Source organism: Laccaria bicolor, genomic scaffold, assembly GCF_000143565.1.
Source record: "Laccaria bicolor S238N-H82 LACBIscaffold_22 genomic scaffold, whole genome shotgun sequence".
Classification (NCBI taxonomy): domain Eukaryota; kingdom Fungi; phylum Basidiomycota; class Agaricomycetes; order Agaricales; family Hydnangiaceae; genus Laccaria; species Laccaria bicolor.
Window position 1 is genome coordinate 223,995 of NW_001889893.1, and position 27,845 is coordinate 251,839.

The window sequence follows — 27,845 nt, forward strand, 5'->3', positions numbered from 1 at the left end:
TCAAACGTAAGACTAGACAGAAGATCAGTAAGTACTCGCATACAACTGGTAGCGGAAGTAGGGTAGCGGAGGTAGGGCTATAGTGGCTTGTAGAAATAGGCATGGGGCTAATTATGTTGTTCATGATGTCTGCGATGGCGATGGTGATGGCGGATCATTAAGTCAACGGAGATGCGTCAACGGAGATGCGTCAACGGAGATGCACAGGTGCATCCCCGTCGACCATCGATTATGCGTGTACACACGGGTGGCTACGTCGATGGCGATGGGAATGTGATCGAAGGGTGGATGTTGTATTTTCACGCGTGAACAAAGTTGATGGGGATGCGCCTGCATGCTTGCACATGCAGTTTGATGGGCAGCAACATAGTTGGCAATGGGAATGTGATTGAGGGGCGAGGGTGATGGTATCCGCAGCGTTTGCGATGGTAAAGGTCTTGGTGATGGGCATGTGCACGTCATCCGACGCGCACATGCCAAGCGACAGGCGCAGGTCGGGCGGCGTGTTAGGTGATAGCAGATAGATGTAGGGTGACGTGGTTGGTGCATCAAACGGGCTAGAGTGGGTGCCGTTACAAAGCCTGTAGAGATAAAAACATGTTAGAAAAAGTGGATGCGAGGAAAGCAGAAAAGTCTGCTTTCCCCGGGTAGCGTACGCACCTGAATGACCCCGCAAAGCCTTGTCCTCAACACGCGACCTACTCCGCTCGTGCCCGCCCAACCACCTCGCATGTCGATGCGTCGAGATCTTGACAGATATTCGTTGAGGCGATGTTGAGATCTTGGCGGCGGTCGTCTTGCACCTGGCGAGTCGGAAGTCGAGCTAGTGAGCGGGGTATGTGTAGAACATGGAAAGCAAACAAAACGCGGGCAGTATCCAGATACCGCCCGTGTTTTGAGAGAGCGTTGAAGAGCCAAAGTGCTCTTCAACGCTCTCTCCGTTGATTACATGTGACGTTACATTTGTGACGTTTGCCTTAACGGGTACATCCGCATATGTACATAAACTTATGTCTATATATGTACATAAGCCACCTCCAGACACCGCATATGAGCCGCGTTCTTTCCATCGGCAAAGCACTGTACCACTATTAGACTCCAAGATACAAGCTGAAGAAAAATATCAGTAAGTAGGTACAACATTACTAACTTGACAGTCTCCATGAGTCCATATACTCACTCACAATTTGTGTCGGTCGTTCTATTTTCCTGCTTCCTACACAAGAAATGGACATCAGTCGTAACGACTCGGATATAGCACTGCAGTCTGCGGTACGACAAAACACAACGCAAAACACTCCACAACCCCGCTCAGACAACAATGGGAAATTAAGCATGAGTTTTTCGCGATACTGTTCTGTTTCCTCTTCAGTAAGGCACTTTGTCGCTTTGATGAACAGTACTATTTCTGCCTTCTGCAAGTGCATAAATTTATGCGTGGAAGCGAGGCAGGTGTCCAACTCCATCCAGTGTCTCTTCCCAGGCTCCGTGGTGAAGCTCTCTATTGTTCGATACTCGGAAAGTTGTATTCCAATTTCAATGAATTCGATTGCATTACCTGGTGTAGCGAGGTTCAACACCTGCGGGGTGTTCCCTATGTTACCCGTTATATAAGTTGGTTCCAGAGCAATTGACAAGCGACGGAGTAGAGGGAAGACAGAGATGTCGAGGCAAAGCGGTCGTTTAGGAACTGTTTGTAGAGAAGGGCTATTCAGAAAAGATATCAAAAGAAGAGAGAGGATGGCCATACAACTTGGATGCCAATGCCACTGAAAAGACTCCAATGTATCTTTGCTTTGAAGCGCAACGTTCCATGGATCGATGCCCCGGTCTTTTCTGCGCCAGGGCATGCTGGAGGGGGCGAACAAGAAGTGGCAAGCTCGGAGTCGAGATAGATCAAGCCCGGATGTAGGACTCAAACTCAGCGCGACAAGCTCATGAAATATTGACTTATGACATGAGAAAAACGAAATACTTTCAAGCCGACACTTCCTCAAGTAAGGCCTCCCATCACCATCCTCTCCCCCGTTTTTTCCTGTCCTTAAGAAGGAATCAACCAGTTTTAGATGCTGAAGGTTCGTGAAATGTTGGAAAAATACGTCGTCCATCCTTTTAATCCCCCGAAGCTCTAGATTCCTCAGACTCGGGGATGAGAAGAGGGTGAGCAAAGATGGACGAAGAGCCGTAGGAAATGTTACGAGGTCATCACTACCATTGTGGATTGTCAAGGATCTTAGATTGACGATCAAGGACAAGGTAGATGGCAATGTTGCATCCTTCTCTAGCTGGTAGTCGTAATCTTCATTTTGACCCATTGAGAACCCCTTTCCAAATCGTAGGCATAAGGAGCGTATAGCACTGGCTAGGGATGAACCGTTTGCACCGGATGTCAAAAGAGCCTCGCGGAAGGCAGCGTATTTTCTATACAGAGCTTCCCCAGTAGGTGCGCCGAGTGCGACGAACCGAAAAAGGACTCTGCGCGCAAGGGAGGACAATCGCATATCAGTGAGAGAACATGAGAGAAGGGAGGAGGTGTCATCCTTTAGATAAGATAGGATAGACTGGATGAGCTCCGTTGGTAAAGGCACTAGTCGTGGTGGTGGGGCATCAGGAAAATCACATCACGTGTGGCACGTGTGGCACCACGCTTCTCATTCAAACCACGCTCAGCCACACTCTCACAAACAAGGATGGGGACATTATACTTGCGGTGGCGACTGACCCACCACAATCCTGCCACAATCTTGTCACAATTCCATTTTGGGGCCACAAACCTAGCTTCTGAACTATTACACCACACTGCCCAATCAATGCCACACGAAAAATCACTTTTTTGTATTCCTATATACATACTACGTACAGAAACACATGTAAATACTGAGTACTGATGTAGAAAGCAATTCAACGACCTTCAACCATCCATCCACCCGTGTTCCCAACAACCGACTTTTCCCAAGATGTTTGATGTTGTCGACGTCCAAGCTGCTGGTGCCCAATCACGGTAAGCGATCACGAAACGGCTCAATCCATCGTCAACGACTTACCAGATTATCTCGTCACGTCAGCCATCGTACTATGTGCACCGACGCTGATGTCTTCGCGTACATTCCAAGTCGATTGGGTAGCAAATGCAAAACATCATCAGTGTGGGTTGGGACAAATGTGGAACGGCAGATACTTACCATCGTGTCTTAAATACACAACAGTGAACGACATTCGTCGTTCGGCTACCACGTCCCTGACAGCGACATGACACCTGGGTTCTGTGTTAGAACGATGAGTGGGGTGCCTTACCTTGGCTCGTCGTAGTCTGCTTCCGTTCATGGGTGTTGGTCATCCTTCGCGTGGATGGTCGTGGTCGAATTTGGCTGATGCTGCTTCGCCTCGGTTGGTGGCCTCGGTTTGTGGGCAATCCTGCTTTGCCGTTGGCGTTGGCTGTAGTTGAGGGCATCGTTGGAGGTGGTGTGGCATGGCATTGCCACGTCGTTATTGGGGGGGATTGATTGGGGCCGGTCATATGATGGTTGTTGTTGGCTACATCGCCGTCAGCGACGTGGCATACCTAGACAAGTGTGAGTATGATTGTGCATAGCGTTGTAGAGATAAAGCACCTTGGTCATGAAGAATCTGGCGATGACCTGCTTCTCTTGTCAAAAAAGGAGAGGTGAGGGAAGTCAGATGGCTCACCTAGTTGCCCGTCGTTTGTTATAACGTTGGTCCGTTCTTGGTTGCCGCGTCACCGACAGCAATGTCGCCCCCTGAGTCTGGTATTAAAAGAGGAGAAAGGGACGGGGTTTGAGTAGCTGACCTCGATAACACGGACAGTGACAACGACGTGCGTCATCACCGTCTGGTCGACGTGGCACGTCCGTTGATGTGCCAGGTCATTGTTGTTGTCGTTGGGTAGGTCGTTGTTGTTGTCATTGGTGTGCAGTGGTGGTTGAGAGCGGGTTACCGAACGTAGTGGTTGATGGTGGCGGCGACGCAGCGGAGGGGGACTGGAAGACCTTGAGGAGGAGGGAGCTTGGCGGGAAGAGTCGGAGAGTGGAGGAAAAGTTCACAAGTCCAAAATTTTCCAAGTTCGGACGTTCAACATGTCGCGTGATCGATACTTACACATGCGACAACAAATCTGTGGCGTGAACGATTATTGTGACGCGCGTGGCTCAATTTATCCGGAGATCAAAATCATGGCGGTGTGGTGCCAGATCCATCACTCCGGCCACACTCTGCCACGCAATCACGACCTGCCACAGATTTGTGATTTTCCTGATGGGGCTTGAACTTGTCATCCTGTATGTCAGGGCAATGACGCAAGGTTGAACCTTTCGAGTCTTTTAGATCCGTGTTACTCTTGCGTGGAAAGCTTTCCCAAACCGATCCAGCTTGATAGCTGGGGCTGGAAATATGTTTTAAAGGCATCAGTGTCAACGGGTACAAAGTCACAGTCAGAAAGTGGAGGGCGCCATGCAGTTTCACTGTTTCAGGCAGGTTTCAGGAGGTTGTCCTCCTTTCTCACAGCCTGTCATGATGTCTCGCCCGTTGAGGTTAATACCATCAAGTTCGAGTCTGAAATGCTGGCACCCTCTCCTTGCACCGACCCACGCAATTTCCCCACCCATAAAGAATCCGACAGACTGGTGGGTGGAAGCGGTTGGAAGAAAGCCTTCACCAGGCACTCAATTGATGGGTTGACATGGATGACAATTGACCGCATGAAATTTCGTGCCAGGAGTATTTCCAGATTGTCAGAGGGGTATTTCACAGTCAAGATAGTCCGTCCCGGATTTATTCACATTGAAGAGACCGAGGATGAGACGGAGTGGACCGTCGAGGATATCTTCAAGTTGCCCGGGGGATATAGAGTTGGAGGTGGCTTGGATGGGCAAAGAATAAAGCTGGACGAGGCTGTCTGAGGAGAAGGATTTGGACAGTACATAAATATTAAATTCGGACGTCCACGCTCAAAGAATTTATCGATTGATAAAAACATTTTCATTTGTATTGGTTACACCACTGCTCAACGTCTAAATAAAAGTGACCATACGTCTACTAGCAGATGGGAGCAAATTTTGGTCTTGGTCTCGGAGCTGGATGGTAGGAGGAAGATGCTTGGGGGCACAGAATACATATTGTAACAGCATTCAATCAAGTGGGGAAGTGAGAGCGAGATAATAGTTGGGTCGTCATTGGGTTGGGATGGGATGGATGATATTTTGGTGTCAACAAGAAAAAAAAGAAGTAGAAAAGAAAGTCTTTAAGAACTATAACATGATGCTTTGAATGCGAGATGCTTGCTGGGAATGGAATGGGATGGTAATAAGAAAGGGAAAAAATGATAGAGACAGAGAAACAAATCCCAGATGGAGGGATGTAAAACAGGAAACAGTTGCGCGATACAGCGTTTTGTTTAAACAAAACAGGGAGAGGAGGATCATAATGCACACGTTGGAGCAGAGGAGAGCCAAAGAGAGAGAAGAGAGAAAGATTGACGGTTTGTAACGCCTTTTATAATACTCTGAGTCCAGGCGTAGGATCAGATCGATTCACATAACGCCTCATGACGAGGCTTGGCCACTCCGCAGAGGTTGCCCAGATTGCGACGGTTCACAAATTCAAAGGTGGAACAGAGCTCAAGAAACTAGACCTCTGCGCCGAACTCGAGCTCCTACTCTTCAAGTTCGGATGATGATGGTGAGAGTGGTATTGATGGTTCTGATGCGGCCGCTGGACAGGTCCAAAGCCCTTCCGTTTAAGCTTCCGCTCCCGGCGAAGCTCCTTGCGCGTTTTATGCGGATACTTGTTGTGCTGATTGTCGTTGTTAGTGTGGTTGTGGTGGCCCCCAGTATAGCCGGTCGGCGTGCGATCACCGTCCCCGCGGGGAAGAATCATGGGCGACAAAGCGGATGGAACGATAGCGCCTCGTTTTCGAGACTTGCCCTTCCCATTGGTGGTGGTAGTGCTGTTGTTAGGCCACAGCATAGCGCTGAGCGGGCTCGATTTCATGATACTGCTGTAATTTGCACTGGTTCCGGAAGTATGGCGGGCATCCGGAGACGAGCCCCACTCGCCATCGAAGCCGTTCTCCCGAGTTTGTCTGAACGCACCAACGGAAATGAGGTCCCAGCGAGAGAGGTTCTTCAAGTGCTTGCGAGAATCGCCCGTTGCAGCCTCAGCCACCGTCTGTGGGTTGGTCAAAGTGCTCTGATCTGCCGGGTCGGGATCCAAGAACGACGCTTCGAGTACATCATCAAGGCCAATAGGTTCAGCTGCTGGCATCCCAGGTGATGAAGGTGCAGCACCACCGAGTTCTTCCGAGGGGACAAGTCTCAATGGGGCATGGTCAGCAGTAGCTACGAATGTATGCCTCGAGGACAACAGGTGCCTCCGTAGTAGATGCTCGACCTATAGATAGGCATGAGATGCTGATACAGAAATGAAAGGCGAGCAATGATACATACTACATTGACTCGCCTACCACGACCACGACCACTAAACCTTGGATGGGGAGAGGGTATGTCCGTGTGTGAGTCATCAATGATGGCCTGGCGAGTTTCCTGAACAGGCGAGAATGCTCCCTTTCTGGGTCCATTGCCTCTCGATGAAGAAAAGCTGCCACACCTCGACCTACCACCATCTTCAAAATCATCATGCTCATCGGAATCCCAGAACACTTTCCCGGCAAGGATATCAGCAGGCTTGGGTGAATCTAATGAGGTCTGAGGCGCGAATGGGACGCGATGGCGAGGTCCAGGACTGACAGAGGGGCTGACGGTAGACAGGGGGTTGATCGCAGACACGCTGAAAGGAAGGTGGAAAAGCCTCATGGCACGCTCGTTTGGAAGGTCATCTTCGCCAACCAGCTCTTCATCAGTGGTATCTCCCTCTCCCTCACCACCATCTTCCTCGTATCCGCCATCATCGACGTCGCTTGTGGACATCTCGACATCGCTGTCTTGGCTAGGAGGGGGGCTGGACGTCTCGACAACGAACTGAGAGGCATTGACTTCAAAATCAATGTCAACGATGCCTTGGCTATCACTAAGCCCGTTGGTGAACACGAGCTGGCCATCCCAACCCTCGGTGACCTCAAAGGGAAGGTTCTCCAGCTCCTCGCGCATGTGCAATAGCTCCGCCTCCATCGAGTCCTGCGATGAAGCATCGGACTGATCGCCATCGTCGCCACCACCACCCTCCGCAGACGAGGACGAGTCACAATCTGATCCAGAAAGATTGGCAAAGAAAAGGTCGGCATCAAAACTAGATTCATCGTCCTCTGACCAGCCGGTAGCAAGCCCAACGTAGCCTGCACCGGTACCTCTCCCATCTGTCTCTTCCTCTTCCTCGTCCATCTCCTCCGCTTGCTGTTCTTCATCTTCATCCTCCGTTGCATCGCTGTCAACGTCCATCTCAGCGTCGCTGAGACCAACGCTCTTCTTACGGGGCTTGATGATCCAGTCGTTGTGCGCGTTCCTTCGTTGAACATCTTCGCCCAAAAGCTCGCGGCGAAAGCGAGTTTTGTCTCTGACCTCAGACAATATAAAAGTCTCTTCCTCAGCCTCGATTGAAGAGTCCGTGTCAAAGTCAGACAACGACGATGAGGAGTCGTCAGACGACATGGAAGATAATGCAGAGGCGGAGAGAAACGTCGGGAACTGGACGGACTCTGCGTCTTCATCGTCGTCAGGATCATAAGGGTTGTGGCGATCACTCATATCATCGGACGATTCGCTGGTGATGGTGCGCCTTCGCTTCTTGGTCGCACCTACAGGCTTCTTCGCGATCATGCCTTTGTCCTTGAGGCTCTTGTGGAGTTTTAATTTCTTCTGTGTACCAAGGAGGGCTGATTTGGACGGTTGTTTTGGAGGGGGTCGGGCGGCGAGGGTCTTTGGAGGGCGGCCTCTCTTTTTTGGAAGGAGGGTGTTGGGGGTTAGAGGGCGAGAAGGGCCGGGGATGGGATGGAGGGAGTGTGAGTGTTCTCCGCCGTTTGCGATGGCGGACGTCGTCCCTGCGGGATTCTTTGATTTGTTGGCTAGCAAGGCTCGTCTCTTGCCGAGCAAGCTGGGTGGAACGGTGAATTTTATCTTTAGAGAGGGCAGGGCAGGTTTTGAAGGAGGGGGAGTGGGGGCCGAAATAGGCATAGATGCAGAGGTAGATCTGGCGTATTGCAGACTGAGTTCTGCCATGGAGAGAGGTGCTGATGACCTCGGTTTGTTGTCGCAGGTGCATTCCCCATCGCAGACGGGACATATGTCGTTGTCGTCCTCGTCGTCTTGATTTTGATTTGTCAAGAAGGGGTCTACGGTATAGGGATAAGAAGGCGACATTGGGAGAGCCGTTTGTTTTGGATGTTGCACTAATATACGAGGATGCAGCATGTCAGTAACAGGGTCGCTTGGCATGATTAGAAAGACGTAAAAACTCCAACATATGGATCGTAGAGTACGGTTAGTCGCAGAGCAGCAAAACAATGCGCTGCGGTGATGTTCGGTACCGGTGGAGTTACTCACTATTGAAACGATTCTTGTGCATTTTTTTGTGATACAAAACATGGGGTGTCCAGGATTGCAACGAAGGGGAATTATTGAAGGAATGTATGTGGCTCTGTCGTAAAGCCACAGAGACAACCTGATCTTGGTTTTGGCAGCAAGGGCTGTCGTTGGTGGTGGGAGGAGGGAATCAACTTTTGATCCCTCAAATTCGAAAACTTGTGCAAAGTCCCCATTTAGACATGAGATAACCCGCCACTAAATAAATAAAAATGACACCGTGCTTCTTCATTTTTTGGTCTTGTGACAAAGGGACTGTGCCAGGTCTGCCCTCGATCTACCTGATATACTCTCAGATACTTGTCTTCTCTCAGCCCTGAATATTCCCGAATCTCACCCGTTTTCTCCTCATGTCTGTCAAGAACAAATCGCCTCGCTGCATTGTACTGCTTTCTCCTTCCATCTTCTGTCTCATGACCATTCCAATCCGCGACACGATGCGCCCCTATTCTCAGTGCATCAACTCTTGACACCCGCGTCTGAGTCCTTGACACATTCCTTGTCAACCTTTCGGTCCTCGACGTTTAAACGGCTCCATAAGCCCGCTCTTAAACTATGAGCCTATCTTCCTCGAGTGCTCTATTACAACGACGCGTTTAGATGAGGTTCACGGACCTTGAGTAACTGCAGCGCTCGCTTACGAGAATCACCCTGAACAGGTACACGGACAGGGCTTCATAGGTCCATTATAAAGTGCCTACAAACGCTGTTGGCCCATTGCTACTGCTAGTCACACCATGTCCTCTCCGCCCCTCCCTACTAATACTTCCTCAAACCCACCTGCACACCCAATCCTAGCCACCTTTGACCCATTTGTCACTCACCCTTTCACGAGTTATTCCACCAAGAGTTCTCAATACACTTCCGTAGAGTCACACTCCCATGGCATACCACATGGCCAACTCTATAGCAATACACCTCCATCGCCCCAAAAGCTAAAAACACACCCGTCTTCCTCTTCTCCAGCTACCCCAGCAAAAGTGCCTCCATCGACATCGACACAACGCCCCTCGATATTCGTCCCCTTCTACCAAGAACGCTCCTCCTCCCCAGACGACCTTTCCTCAATCCTAAAACAAAACCGAAGAACATACCAATTTTAAATCTACCGGTGCCTCGTGGTTTCCGGCTTGCAATAAGCTTGGGCCCCAGTCTTCAAATTTGTCTCACTTGGTACGCTCTATTTCCCCATCCCGCGACGTTACAATTGGTCTGATCTATGATTCTCTTTTTCCGTCGCAGATATCAGCACAACTTCGAATTCGCAATGCTGGGCCATGCACAGTGGGCTTACTTTTCGTCACGTTTTGCGGGGAATTCAATACATCAACGGACGGACGATACGGAACTTAAAGATTGTAGATAGTGTCATGATGGTGTCAATCCCATCAAGTGGCTGAGAGTCGGGACGGAGATGAAATCTAGATACACGCGCTCCTAGAGTTATGCATGTTCAACGTCTGACTCACGAGACACGCAGTACTAATAGCCTTACAAGATCGGATCATGTTCTAGTTATTTAGCGACACGCTCGCGACATAGATATCTAGATTCTTCATGACTTTCAGGCTGATGCGTTTAACGACTTGAACATCCTCAGCTTCTTTCTTCCACGAAAAGCCTCAGCAAGCCTACGTATAAGCCCCAATCCGCATTCGATCATCGGATAATCTTGGCGGCAAAAAAAAAAAACATATCCGAGTAATCACCTGAAACTTCATCGAATCGTCGACCGCGTCCATGTTCAGTGAAATCAACAACTTTGGTTATCTTTTACATATACTTTACACCGTGTCTAAAAATAGACTCTACATCTCAAAGGCTCATTTAGGACGCACACGTGACACAAGGGCAATTAACCCGGTGAACGGTGATGCATTGATCCGATAGCGGTCTCGATTTATTTCTACTCGCTGACTAGTTTATTTTGACGTTCTCTCCTGTCTTGTTCATGAATAAAAATGATATTATTCCGTCCCGAGTCGTGCAGAAGCGAAGGTTGTTCAATCTAGTAAATGAAAGAGTTGTGGTGAACGGTTACGATGACATGACATACTCCCACTCTCAAGTCATGATGTGCGCACACAATATCATTCCGGATTTGAAAGAGCGTAAACCCCTGGCTAGATCTGGTTATATTCCCTGAGAACACCTTAGATTCTTTCTGGCACACAGTCCTTTTCTGTGACTCTCAATATACAACGCGCAGAGGAAGCATGCTTGAGAAAACATTGAAAGGTCTCCGACATCCGACACCATCGCCCAGGGCCGGCGAGATGGACATTCATACGTACAAATGTGATAGAACGATCGCTGGGCCGTGGTTACTCGTTTTCAACTGTCGTTATCATCAGCATGAGTGGATAACTGGCAAAAGTCATAAAATTCACTATCGATCCGAGAAGCTGAGGTCACAAGCTGTCGGAATCATCAAAAAAGCTGAGCTTGGTCGAGAGTCGAGGCCTGTTTCAAAGATGACAGAACTCCCCGTGGAACAAACACAGCAACGGAAGCATCGAGCTTGCGTTGTACACCCTGAGAAATCGATGGCATTACCGAGACAGCCCCTGCAGGTGACACTTTAACCTCCATGATAGGGCTCAGAGCTGTCGAACGTCTTGAAGCCATTGGAAAAAACGCATCGGCCTTAACAGATAACTTTCTGACCCCAGATCTCGTATTGCTGTCAATAGAAGTAGTTGCTAATGGCTGCGATTGGAGTTTTGTGCCCACGGCTGCAGATATACGAGCATCGGATGGTTCATGGTTTGAACAACGGGATTTTTCACAATTTTCGGCCGATTCCCCAAAGGGGGGATAAGCCAAAGAGGAACAGAGGGCCGAACAATCAAAAACCACGTCATCTTTTTGAGAGGTTGTTGGCGGTGATACTGGTGTTGGTAGATGAGATTGAAGAATGTCACAAATGTTTGATGGGGGTGTAACAGAAGGGATATCGATGTTCAAAATATTACGGTTGAACCCAGCTGAAGGAATAAATGCTGGTGAAGTTGGCTTGAGACGCAAGGGAACCGGTCGAGGCCGGATCTGGGTCTCTGGTAGCCGACCATTAACCTTAAACGGCAGTCCAGGAGTCAAAATTGGGGTTCTGAAGAGAGTCGACGTACTGAGAGGACTCACCGTTTGAAAAGAATGCGTCGACTCTTCCCCTGTAACTGGGTTGGAAGAATTCTTAGACGGTTCAAGTAAGGATTCGGCGGTCGTGAGTGGTAACACAGCCACACATGGTGCACATGGTGCAAATGGTATTGCATGTGGATTTAAAGGCGATGGCGAGGGACTAATAGGTGTCGCCAGTCCATGAGTATAACGGACATTCCAGAAATCCAGATGCAGAGGGGAAGGTGTCGAAGGAGATCCCCTGGGAGACCCTTTGTCATTCAAATCATGGCTTTCTCGAAGCTCAGGACAAAGACTCCCAAGCGCACTTGATTCACGAGTGTCTCGGAAGTCTGGAGTTCCTACCCCCTCCTCGATAGATGGGGTAAAAGAGTCAACGACAGCATCTCCCGTCGCAGAATTACTGAGCTCTTTCTCGAGCCAGACCCTCGCGTTAAGGATGTTTTCATTGTCTACGATAAGTTGACGACCTTCGTCGGCGACTGTTGATCTAGATTCTTCGAGGGAGATACGAGCCCCTCGTAAGGCGTTCTTGATCTCCCGAATTTTCATTCTTTCGGTTAATTCTGGCGCCCGCGCTTTGGCAACCAACGCCCACATGTTTTTTTCCTCGGTTGACCATACCCCCGAAGGAGGTAGGGCAGGCCATTCACCTCGTATGATGGCGAACATTGCACCATGACCACGGTCATGAAAGGGGGGGTTGCCTGTGAATATCTTATTCGCAGTTAGACCGAGTGTCCATATATATGCCACGAAAGCGTCTGACCTCATAGATGGTGCAGGCGAAAGCATAAATGTCGCGTGGCTTCTCATCCTGATCAGATGTGGAATCAGGCCTTAAGATTTCAGGGGCGAGCCAACACATTGAGCCTGCAATCCCCCCTGTACTGCTATCGAGACGTTGCGATTGAGCGACGGATGCAAGGCCGAAGTCTGCCAAATAACAAACACCCTTGTCATTCACCAGTATATTGGCCTGACGGAAGCTTTAGCTGTTTACACCACGATGATGGGAGCGTAAATTTACTCCTTTGATATCTTTATGTGTTATTGGGGGATCTAGGTGATGAAGATAATCTATTCCGGATGCAACCTCATAAATCTACCCTTTGATCAGGCATGTTACTGGAAAGCGCTAAAGTGTACGTGACTCACAGAAACAAATCGGTCGTGATTGGGGTGTTGTGATAGGTATTTCATTATATTGCCATTGCTCATCCACGGCGAAATGAGGCAGAAGCGCGAGCCGACAAGACTTTTGCTAACTCCAAGGAATGGTAGAAGATTAGGGTGCTTTACTTGCCTCCAAACTAAGGCTTCGGAAGCAAATTTCTAACTCGAGAAATGAATCAGAATGAAATGCTATCCAGAGCCACAATACCTTTTCCACCTTATGAGCATTCTCTGGTGAGTTGACGTACATCCGCAGCGCCTTTACGCAGACCGGCTTATTCCCGAGCTTCCCCGTATAGATGTCCTATGAAGCGCTGTGATCAAGGATTTACATATAAGAAACTGGGAAAAGAACTTGCTGCAAACCCGCCACCTGATACGGCGTCGCCTTCACGAGTGACATCTGTCAAGAAAAACGAAAAGGGTAGTATCCCCCTCCTTGCTAGTCTATGTAAACATCGACAAGCATTTCGTCTGGATTCTGAATCAGAAAAGGAGTCGTCTAGCTCCTGAGATCGATGTAAGGTGGGCGCATACATAGGAATGTAAGGTGCACATACATTCTGTAGAAGTTGAGAGATGGCGGAAAACCAGGCAGGGCTGGCTTCAGTCTCAAGGAGCTTGTTAATCCCCTGAGGTTCATTGAGGAGATTACGAAGCTCATGGTTGGTTTCTGGACTTGGCAATTTCAAACCTGACACCAACACGATGCGAGAGACAAAAGGAGTTACGAGGACGAAGAAATCAGATTGGTCATGAAGATCAGCATTAATTTCAACCTGAAACCCCTTCGGCAATACGATATTTAAACCACGGAGAAGGTGACGCGACGATCGAAGCGAGCTTGCAATTTGGACAATGAGATTAGTGATCTTCAAGCTAAATATCGGAAGACTGACGTTGATTAACAGCATTGATATATATTATAGCAACTCTTACCTGTTGCGGTCTCTCCAAACGAGGTCGAATAAAAGGTGAAATAGAGGTATGGGATCAGCATCGAGTTCGGAGAGTGCGCCTTTGAGACACTCTAGGTAAGCGATGCTGTCTGGTCCATTCAAAGACTGAACCTGGGCGGAATTCATGGACGCCGACATCCTGCTAGAGAGGCCTAGAGAAATGTGCAAAAATCGCACCACCTCCGCAAGATCCAGGCGTGAGGCACGAAGCTTAATCGAAATTTCAAGCCGAGGAGTTGCCAGACCATTCGAGAAGTTGCACATCAAGATTGAGCCAATCATCGTCAAGACCCAGTCGAAACGCTCAGGAATTGCCTGATTGTAAGCTGCATGTAGGCCGCCATTAGAGGAGTAAAAATTGAGATTCGACGCAGTTGAAGTTCGTTAGACTCGGCAAAAACCAAGCAAAAACTGAGTGTGATTGCGACAACATCACGTGACAGCAGTCCTGGACAAAAAGACCGATTTCAGAAAACGATATGAATTCATGAATGCCGTCAAACAATTGTTACATAGATGAATTTGACTGTGACTGTTTTCGCACAACCGAATGAGCAGATACAGATGAAATCGTGGAAGATCAATAAATTACTTAGAATATGCAACAACCAACTGTCCAGTGTTAACGTTAATAAGGATAGGTTCTTGGGAAACGGTAAGCAATAGCACGTGTAAGAGTGGGATGTTGAGGGAGAGCGAATAATGTATATGCCGTGGGCGCTCGGCGGTTTAGCATACAACTCAAAAAGGAACGAGTAGCGGGGAAAGTTACCAGTACTTCAGCACTACATCGAGCGGGCGACCCGAGATACCAAGCTCTAAACATCCTCCAAAATCACGTACAAAGCTTCAAGCCGAACGGGATTGACCAGATGGGCAGGTATCGCTCCTCTCAATGACATAGAGTGGGCCTTGGGGGGAACAACAATTGCTCATAGAGGGGCCTGAGACGAGAGCGGAAGGGGTGGATAATGGGATATCGTCAGCGTCGCAGACGGCTGCTAATCGGTCGACAAGGGATGGCAAGGTCGATAACTAGCACGGAGACAATCTGTCTTCGGATATTGGTGGTCCAATAAAGATTCGTCGAAGAGGAGAAGGAGATGCAGCTGAAGAAGTACTGCGCCGTTTAGATTGCATAGGCCTCATTCCCACTGGACGTTTGGCCTTTGAAGATATTGATGGGGAGCAAGCATTTGGACTAAGAGCGGGGGATGAGATAGAATGGTGTAATGGAGTGGATTCGGACCCGTCAAGGGCCACCCCAACAATCGGGGGTTTCTTATGTCGATCTACTTGTGAGTTGGATTTACCAGGAACAAGTGAAAAGGAGGAAGATGGCATTCGAGTGGACGGGATACTTATGGTAGGATCAAGGGAAGTGGAGGTATTGTGAATGGAAGAGGCATGAACAGGTGTGCGTGGTGGGGTCGGGGGAAAGTCAGATTGCATCTTCGCCGACGCTAAAATTGGACTTGTCGTATAGGTGGCCAAGTTGTGGGGTGTGTGAGGAAAATGAAAACCATAATTTTCACTGTTGGGCGACATTAATATTGATAAGATCTGCGTTGAAGGAGTGTTGGGAGTGACAAGGCTTTGTGGGTGGCGAATGGTCATCAAGTTCAGGGGTGTGGGCGGTAATGGCCTCATTTCTGAAGATCTCTGCACAAAATTCCCCATGGAGAGGACCGACCTCCCTCCAAGATCACTTGCAGGGGTGTCATAGGGTGACGGATCCTCACGTGCATACTGTTTGCGATATCCTGAGTAAACTTGGCTAGCTGGTTGACTTCTTCTTGAGCGTGGTGGCGTCTTGAAATCGAAATGGTTATCGGCGAATCTAGACTAAAAACGAAATAAACTTACTGTTCTTCCAATGAGTGAGGCCGAATACCCGTAAAGCTCTTTATCAAGCCATACCCTAACTCTGTCGAGATCTCGCGCTGCCTCGCTCGCACTGTCAGTTTCTGGCGATGGAGAAGGCGAACCCCCCTGAGGTCCTTCAAGAGTTTTATCACAGACAAGGTCTTTCAAGAAGTTCTTGATCTCCCTAATTTCATATCGCTCCTCAGGATTTTCAACCCATGATTGCCCAACTAGAACCCATAGTTGCTCCTCTTCGTAAGTCCACGTCCCTTCTGGCGGTAACGGAGCCCTTTGCTTTTCAATTGAAACTTCGCGCATGACAGCAAAACTGTGGGGAAGGTCCCAGAAAGGAGGTTTCCCGGTGTAGATCTGATCAATGAGGTCAGCTTAGAGCCATTTACGACAGCCGATACTTGCTTCATAAACAGTGCAAGCCAGCGCGTATATATCGCCGGCTTTCGCGCCGTGAACTGATGGGCGCACTGGCTGCATGAGCTCAGGCGCGAGCCAACATATCGATCCCTGGAGTCCAGGCGACTTATCCACTCGTTGTGAATCAAAGATAGAGGAGAGACCAAAGTCCGCCAGACAGCAAATACCTTCGTCAGTTACGAGCACGTTGGCCTAATTAAAAGTTTAAATGAAGGTTTTGATCGAGAGTGGGTAGAACGCACCCCTTTGATGTCCTTGTGAGTGATAGGGGGGTCAAGGGTGTGCAAATATTCTACTCCATCAACGATTTGACAGACCTGTATCATATCAGTGTTGAAGAGACAAGTGCATTTTCCTGACAGGTTAACGTACCGCAGCGAATCGATCATGACGTGGGTTTTGTTTTAAGTAGGACATGATGTCACCCCTGTCCATCCAGAGCGAAATGAAGCAGAATCGGGGAGAAAACAGTTCTGTGCTCGCTCCTATGAAAGGGAGGATATTCGGGTGTTTAAGTTGTCTCCAAACAAGAACCTCTGAGCAAAATTCCTAAAGACGCCTTTAGCGCTCATATTAATTAATGATCAACCACGAGAAAAATCACTTTGTATAGTTCTTCGCGTGTACCTGTAACAAACATACGCAAGACACGGAAACAGAAAACTGTACCTTGAATGCGATCCTTGTAGATGTCCTGACAATGAGACTCATGAGAAACGAGCCCTCAAAACTGATGATGCAAAGCTCACGGCAAAGGCTCCTCCCCCCACCGCATGCTGCACTCCACTACTACCTTCACGTTTCAGATTGTTTAAGAACAATGAGGGCGGCAATATAGACCGCTTGGTCGCTAATTGTCGGAGAAATCGTAATGCTTTGCGCCTACAACGAGAAGCCGTCGCAGGATTCGTATCCGTGGTAGTGTCGTCCATGATCTAATCGGATATCAGCAAGTAAACACCTCAAAATATAGTGGCTCCTCACAAATTGTAAGAGTTGAGAAAGGCATGTAGGATACTCATCCCCATACTTTCCGTAGTCTAACTTCAATAGGTCCTCCAGCCCATGATCCAAAGAAAGCCAATCCCGAAGTTCTGCGGCAGAGCCTGGATTCGGTACATTCGACCCCGAGAAAGACCGTATCATTGCGGCGGCGGGAGTTGTCCACACAAAGAGATCTACAATCTCAACTTTGTTGGAAAACTCAATTCTGTAACCCTTCCTGAGCAGAGAATTGAACCCATGTAACAAAGGAGGGTTGGTCCTCAATATACACGCAATGGCAACAGCTGATCGCTCATAAACAGGGTTTGTGCTTTATCAAAAGAACTCAGCCAAAAGTTGGGGGTAACGAAGCTCGATCACCTTTCAGTCTCGATCCAACTACGGATTCGACGCAATAAAGTAGCCAATGCCCCCGAGTCGCCTGTAAAGTGTTGCTTGACACGTTTGAGATACTCAACTGCGTCCGGCGCATCGAGGAAACGAGCTTGTCGAGCAGAGCCCCAGGTCATCTGCATCCGACATAAAGATAGTCCGGAAATGGACTTAAGATGTGAGGATATCGTCCGACTCGAGGGTGGAGGAGGAATGGAATGAGAAACACAGCGGGAGGGTTTTTGAGTGTATCCCTAATGCAGAAGTCCTCGTGGGATGCAGACGTCAGGCGCGTGTCCGCAGGGCTAGATATCCTCCTGAAGAAAGGTAGGACACTGAGGACCTGAGGTGGCGAACTGAAAGAGCTCGCTGGTGGGTAGTATGTTCGCCTTCAGTTCCGTTCGCGATGACAACAACCACTGGCATTGAGCTTTTACATATCTTTCGGCTATGGATGGGCTCCTCTGCCTCGAGGTTACCGCGCAGTAACTGGAAAGGGTTCATGACAGGAAGTTTGTGCACGTTGAATGTCAATTGAATGAACACGCAAGTGTATATCTGATAAGATTGCAAGAAAAACAAATATTCGCAAAGCAATGATGTGCTTCCGACCAATACCATTTTTCCGAATGTCGTCCTTTGCAGGTTCCTGGACAGGGTCATCCTCTTCACTTTTACGGTACGCACCATTTTTCATCTCGTCGTTCATATTTTGGTTTTATTTCTTAGATGTCGCTGTCTTCTGTGGCTCGAATTGCCTATCTGACATCAGATGTCATTGTGGATTCACTCCCACCTTTGCCGTCGACCTCTGCTTTCGCTGAAGCATACCATTTATTATCAAAATCATCAGCACACCAACCAAAGGTCGTTCCAGCACCGTTTGGTGCTGATCCCGGGGCAATAATCCTTTGGAACGACTCGAATCTCGTTTCATTCACCACTTCCGCACAGTCCCAGGTGCTAACACGATTAGTTCTACATCTTGCCGAAATTTCGACACGTCCAGTAGTTCTCCACCTTGCGGTCAAGGACGATCTTACAGACGTCCTTCTCCTTAGATCCGCCGTCCCCTTCTTCCTTCTGTCGACTACCAGCCAACAAGCCCACGATAACGCTTTGCTCGCAGCCCGGTTGGCTCGGTTTGAGAAGAAAGCCGTCGTTCACGCATTCTACACTATAGATCAAGAGCCACCTGTCGACGAGATTCCGGAAGAAAAAATTCTTCCGTTTCTTCTCTCGCCCAAGCACCCTTCTTCCCCAAGATCAGCAAACGGAAATGCGACCCTGAATGGCGTAAAAGGCCATGAGGATGGTAAATCTGGGCTTGTCGATGATCAAGCCCTCCTTTCACATTACAAATCTTATGAGTCGGCGGCACTGGACACCCTGACACTTGTGCGGAGGCCCTTGCGACCCCTCACATCGCGGGGTGATGCGGATCCCCATACCGTCATTTTCCTTTTTGGACGAAACGAGATTACCCAGGTCATTGAGGGTGTTTTATTTGTCACCCTAGCATTGGCAAATCCCATCCCACCATCCTATCTACTAAACGCCATCCCTTCATCAGCAACCCGGGTCCTTGTGCTCGAGCAAGTATTTCGCTGGACAACAAAATGGACGCCTCTGTACCTTGACGTTGTCAGTGCGCTGCAACATCGAGACTCGGAGAACCCCGTTGCTGTATACAATGGTATCCTTGGCGATACTAGTCAACTGCAGCTACCTGAGCTTCTTGGGCTGTTGGATCAAGCATCATCCTCGCCCAAATCAACACGTTTGCAGCTCGGAACCGTTCCAGCTCTTGAATCCTCCACCTCCAAATTGCCTCATGTTCCGAAACATGAAGCAGCTTACACAAAACTTCTTTCTCATCTGTTCAAAGAGCGACTGGAAGTTTCGAATTCCCCCGAACTTGTTGCTTCTCAAGGTGAGATCGCAACGACCCCGGAGTTCGCACTTGGCCGGGTGCGCGGCGAATTGGATCGACGAGCGGAGCTCCTTGCATCCGTGCAGGAGTTACTACAGGAAGCCGAACTTCATCCAGAACTCCATTCCCTGCTGACCAAATGGGTACTGTCCAAAGACGATGGCACGAAGAGTGCCAAGCTTGGTAAGGACATTGTTGAGAGGCTCGAGGCTTCTCCCTCTGCAAGTCCAGCTGCACAACGCGTATTATCACTACGCCAGTATCTTCCATCTCTTTCTCGATGGATTATCGGCTCGGACGCCTGGTCGTATGATCTCGGTGCATCAGGTTTACACCACGCAATTGCATCCGGGCTTAATGTCAACATCCTCATCATTGACACCCTACCCTACTCTTCTCGAAATTCAAGCGATCCTAATCGCCGAAAACAGGATGTTGGTTTGTACGCGATGAACCACGGGGATGTCTTTGTCGCAAGTGTTGCTGTGTTTTCTTCCTACACGCAGGTCTTGCAATCCATCATTGAAGCTGACCGCTTCAACGGGCCAAGTGTTGTCCTTGCCTACCTTCCATACCAATCCGAAGATTCTCCTGCTCTTGAAGTTCTCAAAGAGACCAAATTGGCCGTTGACGCTGGATACTGGCCCCTTTACAGGTGGGATCCTAGCAAGGAGGCGAAGGGTGAAGAACCATTCTCTCTGGATTCGGACGCGATCAAAAATGATTTGAAACAATTCTTGGACCGCCAAAATCATCTTTCACAGCTTGTTCGCTCGACACCAGAGATCGCCACAGAGATCGTGAGCAACCTTGGCGACACGATCCGAGACGCGAGAAAGAAGAAGGCGCAGGCGTCATACAACGATCTTCTTACCTCTCTCGATGCACCACCTGTGTTGATATTATACGCATCCGACGGTGGAGCCGCCGAGAAGAAAGCGAAGAGGTTGGCGAACAGGGCTAAGGCCAGGGGCCTTTCGACAACCATCACAACACTTGACTCGTTCACGCTGGAAACGCTCGCGGAGGAGGAGCATGTGGTTTTAATTACCTCTACAGCAGGGCAAGGTGAACCACCACAGAACGGCAGGACTTTCTTCAAGTCTTTGAATGCTGCTGCGCTTCGAAGGGACCAGATCCTTCCCAAGCTCCAGTATACGGTATTCGCTATGGGTGATAGCCACTACTGGCCCAGAGCTGAAGATGCACATTACTATAACAAGCCAGGAAAGGAACTCGATGCTCGTCTCGAAAAGCTTGGAGCTAAACGCATGGCGGATCTTGGTCTTGGGGATGACCAGGACGCAGATGGATCTGAGACTGGATACAAAGTCTGGGAGCCTCTAGTCTGGAAGGCCCTAGGTGTCGATTCAATTGAAGTGACGGAAGCAGAACCTGAAGCGATCACTAACGAGCACATCAAGGCTGCCTCTGGCTTCCTTCGCGGAACGATCTCAGAGGGTCTCCAAGACTTTACCACGGGAGCTTTGGCAGCAAGCGACACCCAGCTAACCAAATTCCACGGTATTTACCAGCAGGATGACCGTGACATTCGCGATGAGCGTCAAGCTCAAGGCGTCGAACCTGCATACAGCTTCATGATCCGCGTTCGTCTGCCTGGCGGTGTTTGCAAACCTGATCAGTGGTTACAAATGGACCAGATCGCTGATGAACATGGATCGGGGACGTTCAAGATCACTACTCGCCAGACCTTCCAGTTCCACGGTGTCATCAAAAGGCACCTGAAACCTGCTATTCAGGATATCAACCGCGTCCTGCTAGATACACTCGCAGCTTGCGGAGATGTTAACAGGTACGCGTGCGTGTTTGAGAAGAATGATTTTGCTGATACCCTCCTAGGAACGTTATTTGCTCTTCAATACCCACCATGTCCAAGCTACATGAACAGGTTTTCGAGTTCTGCAACGAAGTTAGCAACCACCTCATTCCCAGGACGTCTGCCTATCATGAAATTTGGTTAGACAAAGTGCTTGTGGCAGGCGAAGCTTTGAAGGACTTTGAACCCTTGTATGGAGAGTTCTACCTTCCTCGAAAGGTCAGTCAATCGCACAAACATCTGCAACGGTGTACTCATCCCTATTAAGTTCAAAGTGGCTGTCGCAGTGCCACCAACCAATGACGTCGACGTCTTTGCGAACGACCTTGGGTTCATTGCCATCGTAGACGAAGACGGGGAGTTGCAAGGGTTCAATATCGCTATTGGAGGGGGAATGGGTGTCACGCATGGCAACAAGAAAACTTATCCTCGTATCGGTAGTCTCCTTGGATTCTGCACTTACGAACAAGGCAAGTACGTTGCGGAGAAGATCATGCTGGTGCAGAGGGACCACGGTAACCGTGTTGAGTGAGTTGTGCCTCCGTCTTCGTCTTAATTTATTACTCAATGGACGTTACCTTACAGCCGTAAGGTATATATAACTGCTATTTTAACAAACAAATCAATGAACTGACGCCCCTTCACAGAACGCTCGGCTCAAATATACTCTTGACCGGCTGGGACTTGATGGCTACAAGGCCGAGGTTGAGAAACTTTTAGGTTACACACTGCCACCACCTCGCCCGTACAGTTTCAATCGCAACATTGATGACTTTGGGTGGCACACTGGGCAGGACGGCAAACATCACTTCACTATGTTCATCGAGAATGGACGTGTGCAAGACGAGCCCGGACGTGAATTCAAAACTGGCTTGCGCGAAATTGCGAAAGTTCACAAGGGAGCATTCAGGCTCACGGCGAACCAGCATCTGTTGGTGTCAGACATTGCAAGTGCCGACCTCCCTTTGATCAAGAGCCTTCTGTCGAAGTACAAGCTCGACAACCTGTCGTATACTGGTCTGCGGTTATCTTCTTCAGCATGTGTCGCATTCCCAACATGTGGGTTGGCCATGGCTGAATCAGAACGGGTACGTGTCATGCTTTCCCGCATCTCTCCAATTAATAAAGCTTTCTTGTTATGATAAGTATCTGCCACTCCTCATCGACAAGGTTGAGAAATTGTGCGAAGAGAACGGACTTCGACACGACTCGATAGTGATGCGAATGACGGGGTGCCCGAACGGTTGTGCTCGACCTTACATTGCTGGTGGGCCTACCATCCTCTCCTCTCAATGATGCACCTAACACCGCAATGCCAGAGGTTGCCTTTGTAGGCAAGGCTCCTGGGACGTATTCAATGTTACTTGGAGGCGGATACTATGGCCAGAGACTAAACAAAATTTACAGGGGTAGGTTGGATACATTTCGCAGTTCTGATTTGACCACAACAATTTTCTGTCTAGAATCGGTGACGGAACCGGAAATTCTTGCAATCCTCGGACCAATGATCAAGCGATACGCATTAGAACGCCGAGAGGGAGAGCCATTCGGGGACTTTACGATCCGTGCTGGTTATATCGCCCCTACAACGGAGGGTAAACTGTGGTATGATCGTATGGGCGGAGAGGGAGAATACAGGGAGGTTAGCGCAGCCGCCTAAGCGGGTCTAGCAGGGGTACAACAGGACGAAATGTTGGGTAAGGAAGGATATATTTATTATTGCAATCTAAGGGATATTCCCATGCCTTGAATTTGAAGTCGAATTTCCGTATCCAAGGCAGCTACATACTTACGATGTGTCATGTAAGGTGCGTATACGTCGTGAGTGGAGTTTGCAATCGATGAAATTTCACAATTCTTCTCGAGAATCCCTTGATTACTCTTTACTCGCCCTTGCCTCCTGCAAAGTTTCCTGCAACGAGCTGATCACTTTGTCGATATCACCACGCTGTTTATCTACGACAGAGATGCCCATGTGTCTGTGGAATCTACGTTAGCATTTCAATAGAAAAGGAAAAGCGCCGCGTACCCTATTCTGAAATATTTGTCTGCAACTTCTGGTTAGGTTAGTTTCTACGCCAAACATCGAAGAACGCACCGCGAATAGCCGAATGCAATCCACCAGCAACGATCACCTCTCTTGTAGCCAAGCGGGGAAGCAGGTCGGATGCGGTGATTCCATCGGGGAAATACAACTATATTTGGTTGTTGTAAACATATTGAATCCATGAAAATGAAATCAACATGCAGCAGACATCCCATTCGCCGCTTCCCGTTCATTCAAAGGGACCTGTTTCATCCCCAGTTGGGCCGCAGCCTCTTTCACGCGCCGGCTAGCCTCTTTGTGCAACGCGAATCGTTCTTGCAGTGAGGGACCTACGTTTGAGTTGATGAGTATTATGAAAACTAAATCTGGGATGATCAACAAAATAAATATACCTTGTTTGGATGCAGTGATTAATTGCAACGACGCATGGTATGCATAAATAAGGTTAACAGGAGGTGTAGCAAAGTATGCTGCTGATCCAGCTTCGTATGCTTTCATTATTGGAAGCCACCTGGGAGTCACAACATTGATATTAGCGCCCAAGAACTGATCGAACACGCGCACTTGTCCCAAGAGGCATAATATGAGGTTACGGGCGTTTTTCTCTTCTTGTATACCTGTATCGCGCGTTCGCTGACGACGACGATACTAAGACCTGGAGGTGTCCCCAGTCCTTTTTGTGACGCTGTCAACACAACATCTAAACCCCAATCGTCAAATTGGATTTCCTCAGATGCGACGGAGCACACGCCGTCCATCACAATCTGTATAATTATGAGTCATGATCGGGCCACTGAGGAGAATATGCAGACCAGGGTTTCCGGAGAAACGCGTTTAACAACTTGGGCGATAGCATGTGCGTCAGAGAGCACACCTATTAATTATGTTAGTTACTATATCGGGTTTGGAGAACAGACGCACCAGTCGAAGTATCAACGTGGGTGAAAGTGAGCACTTTGTATTTTTCGCTCTTCAACGCAGTCTCTATGTCGGCCAGGGGAACAGTGCCGCCAATGGGGGCTTTCAACTGCTTTACGGACCCGCCATATGTTTGGAGACTATGTGTCGCGATAAGCCGACGCAAGCGTGCGCCAAAATTGTCCGCACCAATCAGCAAAGCTGTCACCAAAATACCCCGAGTTTAAAACGAGAGCATGATCGCCCCGTTCAACGAGGTTGGAGGCTACCTGTATGATATCATAATCGTACAACAGTGATTTAATTCAGGGGCAAAGCGGTACCTGATCCCAACCAAGCGTTCCGCTGCCGCTGATGAGGAATGGTTGTGCGGATTTTGTGATCAGCACCTCTCTGCGTCATGGGGGTAAGTGAAGAAGGCGGAAAGGGACAAGGCCGACGGACCTGGTCATCCTAATAGAATCTCCGAAGACGGGTACGAAGTCCGGAGAAACGTGGGACATGGATGGGTGGGCATTGGCGAAAAGGACTTCATCCGCAACCTCGATGGGGCCCGGGATGCTTTTGTAGGTTGTGATCAGATACAGTGAATGTTGTCAGGAATCCGTTGGCTCACACTAGTAGTCTGTGAAAGGTGTTCAGCTCGGCAATGGACAATGATGCTTGGTACATACTTATGAGGGGCTTGTTTGAATTCGCTCGTAGACATGGCGCGAAGGAGGGAACGGGCAAATAGCCGGGTAGATAATATAGGTAGCATAACAGAACACAACATTATAAACAGGCGGCATTCACTCCTGCCGCTATCCCGCCAAAGGAGGGCGGCATTCCGTCGCCGCGGATCCACAAAAAAATTCTACACTGACAACAGATACAACACCACCATGGCATGATTACAACAACACGGGAAGACAGCGACGGCTTCCCACCCAACTCGGGTTACCCCCTGGTCGGATCAAGGGGGTCTTAGGATTCCAAAGTCCGACCGGGGGTTGGGTAGGTAGGTCAGCCACAGGCTGAGAAAAAAAAAATATGGAACCCTCTACAAAATGATCTAAAAACAGTCCTGGAAGGCCATCCCCTGTGAATTAGTAGTGCTAGTGCACTCCAAAGCATGTAGATCAGTCCGAATTCAATGATATTGAAGTTGTATTGAAGCATTATATAATATTTCTTCAAGCTTATCTAATCTCCACCAAGTGTCAATAGGGTAGTTCACAGTAGCGTTTTTCGGCTTGTTTTTCGTCTTGTTTTTCAATCAAAAAACGACATCAAAAACAACACAAAAAGAGCTCAAAAACGACATGAAACCGAAAAACACCTGCCCGAGGTGTTTTTCGGAAACTTTCCGTTTTTCGTTCGTTTTTACATCTTGTTTTTCGTTGGGGAATTCAGTCTCCGATTCGGACATCTGCGATGTCACACGTCACCTAGGCTTACCCCTCTTCCATCACCACCACCATCCTGCCACCATCCTCCACCATCTCACCCCCGCAACCCCCCTACGCTACGACCACAACCATGAACCCCATAGCCACGACGGCCACCAATGCGACCACGATCACCACCCGAACCCGAGCGCAAACACAAGCACAAACGCCAAACGCGGACGCCAACCCGAATGCGATTCCCGCGCGCTGTGAACCAAACGCAAACACCAGTGTGAACACGAGTGCCCCCACCAAGTCCTCGTCCATGAAGGGAGCCACGATGCATGCACTAACGCCTCGCTCGCAGTGCGGAGGTGTCGAGGACTGAGTATCGGGCAGAGGGGGGCATTCAGTTTGGGGTGGATCACAAACTTTTGACTAGTAAGGGGTTATTGAAGGGGAGGTGTCCTTGCTCCTGCCTTTCCACCTCTATGTAGTTAGATAAGGAATACAGGTTACACTGCCATTTACAACAGTACAGAAGGACTTACAAAAAAAAAGTGTTGTCAACTTAGCGCGCGTCTAGCGCAGGATCTGGCGGAGTTGAACAGAAGCCGTCATGCCGAGCTCTTGTTTTTCAGCTGTTTTCGAGCTGTTTTTCCAAAATTCCGGGGGCGGAGGTTCACGGTAGCTGTTTTTCGTCTGTTTTTCATTTCGTTTTTCGTCTGTTTTTACCGCGAAAATATTTGAGCTGGCAGTAAAAACAGCTGAAAAACGAAATGAAAAACAGCCGAAAAACAGCTGAAAAACGTTACCGTGAGCATCCCTAATGTCACAAAGCTCATCTTGAAGGTGGAGAAATGGAAGCTGGCACAACCAAAGAAATACAGTCACTAAACATCACTTACAAGTTACTGGCAAGTTGTTTAGAAACTTGTTCTTGCAATTATGTAAAACACCACATGCCCAATTGCAAAACTCGGATAAGCCAGACTTGCCAACAGACTTAGATCTGCCAACATTAAAATATGTTCTATACAATAAAAATTACAAGTCACTCACCTATATTCCAGTAACATCTACATTGCATTTGGTAGGAAATAGATTCACATAACTGGGTTTGCGAGGCATCTTGGACAAAGCGATGAAAATGATGATGTCATCTTACCATATATGGACACGTGCCTGATTACGTAGGTAGGTAGGTCAAGCCAGTAAGGGCTTTAAAAAAAAATCGACCCCAGGTCTATTTTTTTAATCCTAGGACCCCCTTGGGTCGGATTCGAAGCCTCTGACACTTCATCGCCGGGTGAACATCCCCCTCTCCAGCACGAACCCATCTATCGACCATGACCCAAAGCTGGTTGCCTTATTCAGGAAAAAATCACCGACTAGCACAAGCATAGTTTGTGGCGGTCCGTCAGAGATTTCCCAAAACCAAACTGTGCTGCCAGGGTGACGGAACAGTCATTCATACTTCGCAATTAAAACGATGCTCAAGGGCCAGCGCGAAAAGGAGGGGATATGTATCGGCAAGGAAGCCGCCACTTGGCCATTCTTCGAATTGAGTGGGCGAAGCGAGCCGTCGGTCGGAAAAGCGTGATGACATGACATACTCCGGAAATATACTCAGTGCGTCGCTTATGAGGTGGAACATTCGGAACTGGATAGAAGGACATCTTCGTCACCCAAGGATCCCTGCTGTCCTTCCGCAAGTTGAAGCATGGAGAATGGGTCAGCGATCCCTTCCGTCATTGCGTCATGAAGGACATCCGAGTCGCCTCTCTGAACATGAGTAACATGCTGGAGAAAAGAGCTGAATGACGCGGAGTTGAAAATGTTTGGCGTGTAACCTTGACAATTTATCCACACCATGTTGGAGTTGGGGTATCGTGTTGTTCAAACTTCAGGCCTTGGTAAGTGCGACCAAAGAGGAAGAGAGAGATTTATCATTGATTCTGCAACAAGGCCACTTACTCGAGCGTAGAGACGAGTAACATCTCCCGCGATCTGACCACGCGTTCTCTTAAAATCGTGAAGCTGACTTGAGGATCTTCTTTTCTGTTCTACAGAAGGGCTTGACTGCAAACGCACGGCGACCAGGTGAGACGTACTGTGAGGCTGGAAGGGTCCGCTTGACATTATCAGATGTTTCTTTAGATTATCAAGGCGCTTGCGCGGCTGACTGTGGGCATTGCTCCATAGCAAGCCGAGATTGGAAAGCGAATAGGAGCGATCTG

The 27,845-nt window shown here is 48.8% G+C and overlaps 7 protein-coding genes across 7 annotated transcripts; 2 read left to right on the forward strand and 5 right to left on the reverse strand.

The window, feature by feature from the left end:
* On the reverse strand, nt 1–4,120 carry LACBIDRAFT_329513 (uncharacterized protein; the record flags this gene model as incomplete). The annotated part of the gene is given in 14 exon segments (XM_001883715.1): nt 1–12; nt 44–107; nt 246–581; nt 703–823; nt 1,027–1,110; nt 1,181–1,690; nt 1,976–2,540; nt 2,621–2,733; nt 2,775–2,841; nt 2,861–2,877; nt 3,183–3,263; nt 3,295–3,562; nt 3,809–4,023; nt 4,117–4,120. 14 exon segments carry the CDS (start codon nt 4,118–4,120, stop codon nt 1–3), a joined length of 2,457 nt encoding a protein of 818 aa, XP_001883750.1.
* Nucleotides 4,121–5,020: 900 nt separating this feature from the next.
* Nucleotides 5,021–5,438, reverse strand: LACBIDRAFT_302777 (uncharacterized protein; the record flags this gene model as incomplete). The annotated part of the gene is made up of 2 exons (XM_001883716.1): nt 5,021–5,255; nt 5,299–5,438. The coding sequence occupies 2 exons, from the start codon at nt 5,436–5,438 to the stop codon at nt 5,021–5,023; spliced, it is 375 nt and encodes a 124-aa protein (XP_001883751.1).
* Nucleotides 5,439–5,607: 169 nt separating this feature from the next.
* LACBIDRAFT_294798 (uncharacterized protein) lies at nt 5,608–8,651 on the reverse strand (the record flags this gene model as incomplete). The annotated part of the gene is made up of 3 exons (XM_001883717.1): nt 8,511–8,651; nt 6,462–8,356; nt 5,608–6,405 (listed from the first exon to the last, which is right to left on the reverse strand). Exons 1-3 carry the CDS (start codon nt 8,530–8,532, stop codon nt 5,608–5,610), a joined length of 2,715 nt encoding a protein of 904 aa, XP_001883752.1. The 5' UTR covers nt 8,533–8,651.
* A 2,255-nt stretch (nt 8,652–10,906) lies between these two features.
* Nucleotides 10,907–17,637, reverse strand: LACBIDRAFT_294799 (uncharacterized protein; the record flags this gene model as incomplete). The annotated part of the gene is made up of 17 exons (XM_001883718.1): nt 10,907–11,624; nt 11,691–12,407; nt 12,460–12,669; nt 12,849–12,954; nt 13,115–13,170; nt 13,427–13,745; nt 13,806–14,151; nt 14,564–14,643; nt 15,519–15,670; nt 15,692–16,060; nt 16,175–16,315; nt 16,366–16,440; nt 16,496–16,659; nt 16,766–16,817; nt 16,873–17,058; nt 17,108–17,438; nt 17,489–17,637. The coding sequence occupies 17 exons, from the start codon at nt 17,635–17,637 to the stop codon at nt 10,980–10,982; spliced, it is 4,098 nt and encodes a 1,365-aa protein (XP_001883753.1). The 3' UTR covers nt 10,907–10,979.
* A 1,372-nt stretch (nt 17,638–19,009) lies between these two features.
* Nucleotides 19,010–22,930, forward strand: LACBIDRAFT_251746 (uncharacterized protein; the record flags this gene model as incomplete). The annotated part of the gene is made up of 8 exons (XM_001883606.1): nt 19,010–21,246; nt 21,294–21,489; nt 21,539–21,798; nt 21,856–21,862; nt 21,918–22,358; nt 22,417–22,537; nt 22,590–22,679; nt 22,734–22,930. Coding segments are annotated over 8 exons (3,549 nt in total), but the record flags the coding sequence as incomplete, so codon positions are not given.
* Nucleotides 22,931–23,146: 216 nt separating this feature from the next.
* Nucleotides 23,147–24,995, reverse strand: LACBIDRAFT_302783 (uncharacterized protein; the record flags this gene model as incomplete). The annotated part of the gene is made up of 12 exons (XM_001883719.1): nt 23,147–23,249; nt 23,300–23,318; nt 23,369–23,465; nt 23,519–23,646; nt 23,710–23,828; nt 23,882–24,081; nt 24,130–24,191; nt 24,239–24,375; nt 24,425–24,504; nt 24,559–24,628; nt 24,680–24,796; nt 24,910–24,995. The coding sequence occupies 12 exons, from the start codon at nt 24,993–24,995 to the stop codon at nt 23,147–23,149; spliced, it is 1,218 nt and encodes a 405-aa protein (XP_001883754.1).
* A 760-nt stretch (nt 24,996–25,755) lies between these two features.
* LACBIDRAFT_302784 (uncharacterized protein) lies at nt 25,756–25,993 on the forward strand (the record flags this gene model as incomplete). Its single annotated transcript, XM_001883607.1, has 1 exon — nt 25,756–25,993. The coding sequence occupies exon 1, from the start codon at nt 25,757–25,759 to the stop codon at nt 25,991–25,993; it is 237 nt and encodes a 78-aa protein (XP_001883642.1). The 5' UTR covers nt 25,756.
* Nucleotides 25,994–27,845: the final 1,852 nt, after the last annotated feature.